This window comes from Argiope bruennichi, chromosome 7 (assembly GCF_947563725.1).
Source record: "Argiope bruennichi chromosome 7, qqArgBrue1.1, whole genome shotgun sequence".
In the NCBI taxonomy this organism is placed as follows: Eukaryota; Metazoa; Arthropoda; class Arachnida; order Araneae; family Araneidae; genus Argiope; species Argiope bruennichi.
The window spans coordinates 110,473,118-110,485,319 of NC_079157.1; the positions used below are offsets into that span (position 1 = coordinate 110,473,118).

Sequence of the window (12,202 nt, forward strand, 5' to 3'; positions counted from 1 at the left end):
CGGTTTTTTTTCCTACTCTGACAGAACCATGAGCTCTTTGTAATTTTCAAAATAACTTGAATTAAATTTTCAAAAAACGAAATCTCTAATGGTAAAAATATCAAAGATATCAAGCTTTCTAAAGCATTTTGCAAATTCTTTTAAATTGCACACGAAAATTATGGACATATGTGGTTAATCAGTTAATTTAACTTATAATCTCATCAGTTTTGTAAAAGAAATAATTAACTCAAAATTGTATGAAAACAGATGATATTAATGAGTCAATCTTTCATTTTTCTGATTGAAATATTACTGAATTTTCAAGCAAATGTGCTCTTTCCATCGCTGTTTTTTCCCTCAAAGATACAGATGTTTAGAAAGAAAGAAAACACAAAAAGAAAAGAAAGCACTAAAATATGAAAGTAAATTCAATGAAATAAATAACAGTAAAAATGTCATACTTAAAATATAATATGTAATTTTATATGATTGCTCAACTTTATGATGCATAAAAATATAATCAGAATCTTGCATGGTATATAAATGATTGGAAACATCCGAAAAGTATCGATTTTCTCAATTTAAATCAGGGACAAGATGAAAAACAAGTTGAGTGTTGCGATTTTGTGCTTTTTAAGTTTGTTCGCTATCATTCAGGGTTTGATAATAAAGCCAGAAGACTTGGACGATTATTATGAGTGCTGGACATACGCAAAATGTTTTTCAGGTAACACTATGAAATTTCGGAGAAACTGTCTGAATGAATTAAAAGGATAATAACTCTTCTTAAATATTGATAAAAGAAACAGATCTCTAATCGATCATTATTCGTCAACATTTTTAATGAAAATTTATTATTCTTAGTTATTATCAAAGATGAAATCAAATAGCAAAATTGTGTGCAAAAATAAGCTATGATATTTTAAATAAAAATTCGTATTTCTAGAATTCTAAAATATTTTATAAAAAAGAATTTTATTCTTATTTATATTATTATTATCTTATTCTTAGTTATATTAAAAATCAAATTAGATAATGATTTCGTTTGCTTTTTTGAGTTAATTTTATATTTTATGTATTAATGAATATAACTATTAAATTACTTTTTTTTACATCAGCAAAACCACTGACGTTTTACCTCGGCGTTAAGAAAAGCAATCACAGCACTCAGTTCTAGAAAATTGGAATTACAAAATTAAAGAAATAAATTTAGAGTTGTTTTGGATTATTCGTTAAATGTTGCATAGATTGCCCGTGAATTTTAATATATTTTTATCAATCAAATCAAATTACTATAATTTAATTTTTTTATTCATTATTCCTATAATTTAATTAAAGACTTATATTAGTTTTGCTTTATATAACTTCTTGAAAATTGATTCAATTTTTATCAAAATAAAAAAATTTTGATAAAAAGTGATTTAAACGGATTTTTTAATAAAAATTTTTTAATAAAAATTGATTTAAATTGATTTTTTAACAAAATTATTAATTATTAAAAGCTTAATTTTATGTACTAAACATTCTCTTAATCAAGATTTTTAAAGATGTATTAAAAATTTACCTTATGAAGTAATTGACTCCTTGAAATTCAGATAGATATTGATTTTGTTTTTCTTTTTACTTTCATGTTAGATGAGAACTTTGAGAATATAAATTATAAAAGAACATAAGGTATAGTGTTAATAAAATATTACCAAGCATAATCTTTTATCTTTTTTAGAATTATCCTCTTTAAATAATTGAGATATTAAGTTTTATGTTTTCCCTCATGTCATATTGTTAAAAACTATTAATGTCAAAATGTTTCTTTATTTTGTGAACAAATAAAATGTCATATATCAAAAGATACTGTTTTTACCTGTAAAAAATTCTAATTAATTTAAATTAACTAGACTCCTCACCTGCATTTTTAATTTGCAAAGCTAAACCACCGAGTAGTAAAATTCGTTTTTAAAAAATGGGAAAGGAAACTAAACCATTATCTACATGTTCTTGACCAATTCTTAAAATTTGTTTCATGATTTTAAAAATATTCTGTAAAATGGTACATTTAAATGTTTTATCTTAAAAAAAGTGGTTTAAGCTATAAATTATTGAAATCACAATGAGTTTCACATTAAATGCATTAATTATTGTATTTCAAGTAATGATAACCTTTAAAAATTTATTATTCTTATGAAAATTTAACCAAGTAATTAAGTTATTAAATATGAGTTCTTTGTTATGCTTCTCAAAAATTTAAACCGTTTTTGGTTCAACGACATAAAAAATAAATAAATAAATTGTTACAAGTAAAAATTTTAGTTGAAGTTAATAAACTTTTATTGTTACAGATGGACCACCTGCTGAAAACATGGAAAACTGCGTCAAGATTATGAAACCCGAGGTAAAACTTGGAAATTAATTTTACAATTCAAAACTGTTTTTATGAAGCATTTTAAGTAAAATGCTTATAAATAAAGAAAATTAATGCATATTCTGTTCAATATAGTAAAAAAATTTATAAAATTATGTATTTTTAAGTAATTAAATATTGTTTTCTCTATTTTAGATCATAATTCGAAATTGAATTGGTTTGAATCTTATATTCTGTTCTACATCTCTATCAACCATATAATTCGAATACTCGTGAACCCGATATCTCTATACCATAGAAAGATGGAAAGGATAATAATTTGCTATGCTATCTTTTCACCAAAACTGTAGATTCCCATCACAATTTTAGACTAAATCTGACAGCGAGATAACTGTATTGTAACTGTGTACGTGAATACGATAATTGATTAATGCGATGAAGATAAATGAATTCTAATCTGTGAAATTGTGACCGAGAGTGAAAAACTGCATCAAATTTTGGATCTAATCAATCGAAGGGAACCTACGAAAATGCATACGCGGTTTTCAGTTCTTCACTCTGTATCCATCATTCAATTCATACAAAATCCCATCTAATGTCAGTATACGCTCTTGATATCAGTTGTCACCTGTTTGTTGGATCACTGCAATTCGTCAATCATTTCTGGTCTTTGACGATTTCTCTGTGATATTTTATGGGGATGCAGACTTATAAGGAATAGATGAACGAGATGAACAGTAAACAGTCATGTTAATGGATGGGTAAGTATAGAGGGGAGAGTACTCCCACTAGTTTAAAAAGATGTTTTGAGATTCTACAAGTGGTTATCAAAATAACGGAAACACCTTACATTTTATAAAGAATCCTTTATTAGTATGGTATAGGACCGCCCTTCACATATAATACAACCAAGGAATCGATTCATAGAAGAGTTGAGTAATGTTTAGAGGAATATTGTACCATTCATCTTGGAGATATTGTGAAAATTCTGGGAGAGATACCGGTGGAGGATATCAATTCCATACTGAACGCTCTAAAATAGACCGTAACGATTCAATTATATTGAGGTCGGGTGACTGTGCGTTATAAGACAGATGTTTAACTTTATCCTATTTTCTTCAAACCATGATTGGATAAGTCACACTGCATGGATAGATGCATTATCATTCTGGAAAATTCCATCTCTTGCAGGAAACTAAGTTTGAATCATAGGATGGACCTGGTCAACTAAAATTTCTCTATACTTTTCTCCAGTGATCCTCTTCCTTTCAGGGTTACGGTTGGTCTAGCAGAAAACCACGAAAAGGCCGGGATAGCCTCGTTGGTAGGGCGTTGGATTCGCGTCCCTTGGGTTGCGAATTCGAACCCCGCCGACCGAAGACTCTCCGTGTATGTGGTGGCTGGCGCAAGTATAAATCTGTTGTGGTCACAAAGTCCTCCATGTCGGGAGCAATATCACTGGGGTTACTGGTTCAGAGATGATAGTTCTCTGATTCAGGTCTAAATTATGATCTGTGGATGAGTGAATGATATGCATGCATGAAGTTCGCCCCGTAAAAAAAAAGTTGTTACGTATGAGTAGCTAAGTCGTACTCTTGGTCCTAGTTGCGCTACTGAAAAAAAAGAGACTCTCATTCGGCTTAAATTGCAGGCAGATAACTGTCAGCGGGCTTGTAAAGTGCCATAAGTCACAACCACGACATGGCTTCCCATATCCTGACAGATTCACCTCCATTATTGACAATTGGAAGGAGAAAATCACGATCATACGCTTGTGCAGGTGTCCTCCAAACATGCATCCGTCCTGTTGTTGGGAAAAGTATGAAACACAATTCGTCAGACCATATTACTTCCTTCCCCTTATCAATCGACCAGGTTTTGTGAGTGTGGCACCACTATTTACAACGTTTACCATTAACATCTGTGACAAGTGGTTTGGGAATTGCTTCTCTGTCATAAATTTTCTGTTTATGAAAATGACTTCTAACTGTAATCACTGGCACTGGAGAATCCAGATGGATATTGAGCTCTGAGGTCACTTTTGAGGCACTTGTTAGGTTTTTAGACATTACAATCCACTTCAATACCCCTCTGTCTCTTTCGCTGACCTTATATTTTCGCCCACTATTTTGCTTTGCCGAGCTTGTCTTGCCACGCTGTGTATATACTTTCATGAATTTAGACACCTTATCTCTAAAAGCGTCTGAAAGTTAGGATGTTTCGGTCACATTTGCACCAGTTAGACAGGTTCCTACAATTTGGCCTCTTTAAATATTTGAGAGGTCCCATATTTCCCGCTTTTCAAAAAAAAAAAAAAAAAAAAAAAAAAATCCAAGAATTACAGAACTTTAATAAAGCTAACACATACTACCAGAATATATACATTGCTATTTATGAGAAAAAAAACTGGTGGCTATTATATTTTAATGCTTACGAAACGCATTCAAAAATGTCACTTTTATTCATAGGTGCTTCCGTTATTTTGATAACCACCTGTATTTCGTATTGCTACGAATTTGTAATGTTGTTTCACAGTGCAGTTAGTTCCGTCACAAGAAAGGCAATTTTACATAAAGCTCTAATGCATACTAAATGAGAGCAGAATCAATAACCCCTAACTTTGGCGATGAATTTGACGACAAAACAGGAGATTCAAAAATCTCCAGGAATTTTGAAAATAGTTCCATTAGGAAGTAGTAAATGATAATCTTTCTAGAATATTCTCTATCTTGTCATGGAAATTATTAAAAAAACAAAGAAACATAGGCTGAAGTCACTTGAGTTGAGATCAAGCGATTGGTCATGTTTCGAGTATTGAACCATGTGCAAAGTCTTGTAGTCAAGTATTGTAGCAGCATTCAATCGTGTGCTGAACAGCCAATCTTATAGTCGAGGCAGTAATGAGTTGGCAGTCAAGTTCAGCTAAAGCAAGTAGACAATGGAGATAACAGACGTTTGAGGGACTTGAATAATCATGAGAAGTCTCTCTTCCTGCAGAATACTCTTTAAGCGCTTTCTGCTGTTACTGTTGTTTACTATCGATTTGATACTTGTGTACTGTTATTTATTGTAAATGTTGCTTTTGTATAAGCTTGTGTTTTGTTGTCTGAATATTGTGTTCGTGTCTTCGTGTTAAATAACCGTCGTTATTTGTTATAGAGCCTGATAAACTTTTCACAGTACATCATCTACATCGCTGACTATAGAATTCTTTGGGGATTTTGGATTAAATGCTCCTTAACAGTATACTATAAGGAAAAGAAATGATATTTTCATTTCATTGTTTTACGGGTATTATTTGTTATTATTTATTCCAGGAATATGAAGCAACCTACAAATACGTTGCAGATAATTACTACGACTACAAAAGTGATGACATAGGTGGTGGCGTAAGAGAATACTGTAATCTAGATGATTCCACAAGGGTTAGTAATTTTATCCATATTAAAGGATGCACCTTTAAAATTATATTAAATATGTTGTTATAAAATATTATGCATTAACATGATATAAAACTAATCATATTAATTTTTTATATATTTAAAAACATGTTCTGTTAAGAAAATATATGTCCAGTATTGGGCGTGTGAAAGTTTTATTGAATTCCTTAAAGGTCCTTAATTTACTATTTACTTGATTTTTTTTTCTCTGTACTATGGAATTAATTATACAAATAACTACCACTGTTTCGTGGTTCTATTCAAATTTAAGAAAATCTGGTATATGTTTCTAAATTAATTTACAATTGCGTTATTTTATAGAAGTTAGACCTAAGACCCAGAATGTTTCTTTAACAGTCGGAAAAATAGTGAAAAGATTATGAGACATCAAAAATTGATTTCTAGAAAATTATAATTAGTTGAAAAATAAAATTTATATAACTTACAGTCAAGGAAACATATTTAAAAATAGAAATTATTTCTATAAGGCCATAAATTAAATTATTAATTAATGTACTACTTTAAAATTCATTTATTCGTCGTTCATTATTTATTTTATAGCAACGAAGAATAATCATCCCTCACAGATTATTAATTCTTAAGAAAATATGTCTTCGAAACATTAGAAAAATAGTTCCAAAAATATAAAAATAAGTGTAATAGAATATTTTCTAGGATTCTTTTTTTTACAGACGTATTGCATTCAAATACATTTTTGTCAGTTACTGCCATTGTGTTTGTTTTAAGTTATTTCTTAAAATATTTTTATTTCTTATTTACAGCGGGATGCATATAACAAATCATTGAACGGTATGATAGCTTATCAGAAAGTAAGTAAGAGAAAATTGTAGGCTTTTCTTTCATCGAAATCATTGAAATTATTCTAATGAGAATTATATGTGATTGAATGTAGACGGTTTGTATTAAAACGATTTTCTTGTGTTAATGTTTCGCATAGTTAATACGCATCAAATTTAAATTTTGGGCACTTTTTACTGTATTATTTTAATGGTCAGGTTGCGGAAATACTAAAATATCCTTATAGGCAAAAAAAGCGCAATATTTGTTAAGTTAATTATATTAAAAGATTTAGCTCGATTGAGGTATGTTGCTTTTAATCTGTTCTATATCTCACAATTTGAATAATTTATATGGATTTTATTGGGTTTTCTTAATATATAGAGAGTAAAAATTCTTCATCAGATTTTTAGTTCTCTTATGTTTTTTTAGAAATAAGAAACTGGATATTCTAACTGAACAAGAAATATAATTTGCTACTTTTAGCATATTAGAATCGTGCTTTAGATATTATGTTCTATCATTATAAAAACTGAGCTGTAATGCTCTTTGATATTTTCCTTCAACTAAATCAACTCATTTCAATCTAATTTAGGAAAAAAAATTGCGTAAATAATATTTTAGAGTTTTATCAATGCTGGTCAATTTTACGATTCACTGGACAAAGTTTATTACTACATTTTGAAATAGTATGGATAACAATTAGTTTTAAGCAAAAATTTTCTTTTTTTTTCTTTGGTTCGAGTGGAATTTAAGTAAATTCTTTCATCATTTTCCACATACTTTTATTTCCTTTTCATATTACCTACACAAAACAACTGATGCGCAATAACAAACAAAAATATATCCTGCATTGTAGGGTTAAAATATTCTCAAATATATTAATGCTTTTTATTTTAAATACTAAACCGTTTGTGATTTTAAAATTCTCCATTTAATATATTAAATATATTAATATGAATAGATTATTACTTTTATAACTCAATATAAAATCATTTCTTTGAATATAAAAGGAGATTATATTAGAAGGAATAAAACAAAAGATAACTTTTTATATAATGTGCATAAAGAATATAGAGTTTGTCAGTTTTTTTCTCTAAAAATTTATAGTTAGTTCTATGACATTGAGGTGGATTAAGAACTAGTAATTTAATCCTACATTAAATAGAATTATTTTGAAACTTCAGTAAAATTTAAATTTAAGTCTACGCTTGTTTCTGGAAATAATTTATTTTGTAGAAATAATGATAATGAAAATTGTTCTAAGTGTAAAGAAATATTTTTTTCCAATTTCAGTAAGAAATTAAATCGGAAAAATTCCCAGAAGAAAAGATTTCAATAACTTAAAATTAATTTTTAGTATTCAATATACATGATCTAATAATTGTATAAAAAGAAAACTTATGATATTTTTTATTTTCCCCTATTAGCTACTATTTAAATAAGATAAAATCTACAATAACATCGCATAAATTATTTAAATTTCTTATTGGATAGTATGATTTGATCAAATTTAGTAAAATATTTTTCAAATGATAGATAGACAAGTTGTATGCATATGTGCGCATTCGATTTTAACTAATCACTTTTACTATCTGAGGTTTTAAATTTCAAATAGTTTCTTTTTGTTTAAAATTTATTATTTCTATTTTATTCCATTTTCATGATTTTGTATTGCATTACGATATTGTACGTATGAAACTTTATTTATATATTAATATTTATATAAAATATAAAAGCATATGTAATATTTATGGTAAGCAGGATAAAATTGAAAAGTTTCACAGGATATAATAATAAATTTGATGTTGTACATGGTAACAAATTTTATTTTTCAATTTACAGAAAGTCTGTGCTGAGCCAGACAAGGCAGGAGCTTGTGATAGAATTACAAAATCAATTGTAAGAATTTTTTAAATTTATAATTTCAATGAACCAAAAAAAACTATATTTACAGACATGATTAATTATTGTATATTTCTTAAAGAATAAATGAATGACAATAATAAATTCACTGAATGAATAAATGTTTTTTATTGAGTGAATTTAGCATTCGGTAATTAAGGTTATTATGAAGTACAAGTTAGAAATCCACCGAAATTAAGAATTAAACATATTAATTTTTAATATGCCATTCTTTAAATTAAAATTGTATTTTAAAATTAAAATGATTCATTAATACATTTTTTATGAATAATTGAAACATAATCTACAAAAAAACGAAAAAATATTCTAAAGTATTTCATTGTTTCTTTCAAATGGCAATTATTTCAAATCGACATTTTGTGTGATTAAGTTTATTAGATAAACTTAAAGCCAAACTTTTAATTGGAAAATGGCTGCTTGAAGAGAAACGGGTATTGATATAAGGAAATTCGTAGTAAGATTATTTAAAAAAAGAAAAATCTTAAGTGAAATAGCTGAAATTTTTGGCAGATGCCACACTTGTGTCCAGAAAATAATTGGAAAATTTTAAAATGATGGATTGATGGGAAATAAATGTGGAACGGAAAGAAAAGTATTCTTAGTGATGTCGCAAAAAAGGAAAATGTTGAAAGAAATTAAGATTTATCCTAAAGTAAGTGCAGTCAAACTTTCTGCAGAAACCTCTCAAATTATAGGCAGAAGTGTAAGTGCTGAAACTGTGCGAAATGTAATTAGACAAGCTGGAAAATAAATGTCGAGTTGCTGGAAAGAAACCGTTCATCAGCTTTCAAAATCAGAAAAAGCATTTGGAGTTTTTGAAAACTCATCAAATGAAGACCAATAACTTTTGGAAGAAAATTGTATTTACTGATGAAAGTAAATTCATCATTTTTGGCAGTAACGTCCGTCGCACCATATGGAGAAAGCCCAATACCGCTTTGGATCCAAAAAATTTACATCCTACAGTTAAACAAGGTTGTGAATCCGTCATGGTTTGGGATGTATGGCTTCATCCGAGATAAGAAATTTAGTTTTTGAACCGTATGGTTTACTCGTATATACTTTGCAAAAATCTAAAGAAAAGGGCTAAAAATGTGGGTTTAGATGGAAATTTCATTTTCCAGCAGGACAAGGACCCCAAACAAAAGGCACGTAACGCCAAAATGTAGTGTCTTTTTCATTGTAAACAGCAGTTACACACGCCACCACATCCCCCGACATCATTGCCATTGAAAATCTGTGGGCCACAAAATTATAAAAAACCCAAAATTAGAGACAAAATCCATTTAATACAAGTGTTGCAAGAAGAATAGGGTAAAGTATCTTTAGATATCCCCAAAAAGTTGGCCGAATCGGTACCACGACGTTTAGAGGCCATTATAAAAGCTAAAGGACATGCAACTAAATATTGACGCCTTCTTTGTATGCAATATTACAAAAATTTCATTTGTGTATTCTCAATTGGTTGAGGAAAAAATCTGCATATGTTTATTTAAAATGCTTCTGAAACTTTTCAATTAAAAAGTTTTCGTTGATTGTTCCTTATTTTTACTTTAAATTAAACCATTTGTCATGAGTAAAAATAAAAATATTTTTGTACTTCTCGGTAATGTGCTATTTATGATGGAAGCCGGATTTATCAAGTAAATTGTAAAGTGTACTCACAATTGTTTAAGCCACTGTATATACATATAAATTTATAAATAAAAAAGGAAATTTCAAACTAAAATAAACAATAAATTTCACTTTTCCCAAGTCAAATAAAATTAAAAGGCATCAAAAGAAAGTTTTTTTACTTTTTATAGAGATTTGAAAATGATTTCTCAATGGTAAAATTGCATTGATGATGATAAAGTTGAAAATCATAAAGGTTTGAAAAATATTTTAAAAGAGAGACAACTTTGAAATTTAACTTTTATTTTATTTTATTTTATTACAAAAAATAAGTAGAATCGTATATCCTTATTTTTCGCTATACCTCACTACTATTCAAATTATGCACGTCTGTCACTTCTCGTCGGACCAACTTGAAGCTATGCTGCTACACATATAAACAGGCATCTTGTAAGGTTACAAAGAGTAAGAATATTTAAATTTTAGTTATAAAATGTGAAAAACATTCTGATTTAAAGTCGAAAGATTAAATATCTTTTTAAAAGAACAAACTATTTTACTCATTTTTTTCATTTGCATTCATATCACACTTGTGGATAAAATATATCACACTCATTGATAAAAACTTGATTTTTGTAAAATTATAATTTTAAGTAATTCCTGAAACTGTCTTTGAAATTTGTTAAACAAAATCTACGAATTCAGTCAATAATTGCATTATTAATACATTTTGAATTTTGTATCCTTCATATTTAGTAATTTAGATATTTTAAATAGTTAATTTTTTTTACTATCTTAAATCATAAGAACTGGCAATAAAAATCTAAACAAAATATAAGAATTACCGTTTGTACCGTTTCGTTATTTGTTCCTTTAAATATAATTAGTGTTTTCTTTTTTTTCTTCTTATAGGACTGCCTTTTCCTATATTTGGGTCAATTGAAACAACAGGACCAATGCAAAACTAGCGGGTCTATCGGAAAATTGCCATTCAATAATGCTTAAAAAAGTCCACCTTGTTTTCATGTAACAAATAATTATTTTCATATAAACTGCCTTTCATTCCACTGAAATCCTTAGGGTTTATGTAAGAATTGAAATATTTGAATAAATTAATATTTAATTTGAATATAAAAAAAATACAAATTTAGTCTTCATTTTTATTTTACTTGACAAATTTACTTTTTTATTTTATATTATAGAAATGCTTTTCTTGCAGTGCTGTACTTATGAACAAAACGTTACTTGAAAATATGTACCAAGAAATAAAATGCTACTTTCAGATATTGCAACTTATTGGTTAAAATGTTTTTGTAGTTTTGTCATATCAAATATCTTTTCTCAAGAGCTCCGAAGTGTTCCTTTGTACCTGCGATTATTTTTGAAATTATTAAAGGTGTCAATATCACTTACTGCGAAATTTTTATACCAGTTTTATTGTTTTTTATTTCCCACATTTTATTTCTGTTTATTAAAAATTGTATAACTATTGAATCATTAAGTGATAAAAATTATCCTCTTAGCTGGTTATAGAGAAAGACTAAGAAGACCTAATAAGCTTCAAATAAATAATAAGCTAATATTGCAGACCTAATAAGCTTCAAAAGATGTTTTACGGTATCACAAACAACCCTGTACAGTTGTCATAAACCCAATGTTAACAATTTAAATTTCCTCATAATTTCAATGATAAAATGTAAATTTTTGTTGAACAAATTTAAATTTAACTGCTTTCAGAAATTTTTATAAATGGGAGAACCAAAACATGGATATTAAATAAGTTCTTTTCTTCTAAATTCGCTATAGAAGTGGTATCTATTAAAAATACGAGCATTCTTCATGAATGTAGCTCTTAGACTCGGCCTTAACTACAGATTATATTTCTCCCCGTATATATATTCAATCCCCGTATATTCAAGCTGTTCAAAATGTTTAACATTGACTAAGTTATATTTGTAAAACTCAATATTCCATTTGATTGTGCTCTCATTTCCAAACTTATTTAATTTTTAGGATATTTAAAACGTATTCCTACTTTCGTCCCCTCTCCCAATACTTGCAAGTTTTCTAAATTTCAAAAAGT

General features: G+C 28.1%; 1 protein-coding gene across 1 annotated transcript; it reads left to right on the forward strand.

The window, feature by feature from the left end:
* Nucleotides 1–565: 565 nt before the first annotated feature.
* On the forward strand, nt 566–11,510 carry LOC129974906 (uncharacterized). Its single transcript, XM_056087690.1, has 6 exons — nt 566–709; nt 2,319–2,371; nt 5,659–5,766; nt 6,564–6,611; nt 8,425–8,481; nt 11,032–11,510. Exons 1-6 carry the CDS (start codon nt 580–582, stop codon nt 11,122–11,124), a joined length of 489 nt encoding a protein of 162 aa, XP_055943665.1. The 5' UTR covers nt 566–579; the 3' UTR covers nt 11,125–11,510.
* Nucleotides 11,511–12,202: the final 692 nt, after the last annotated feature.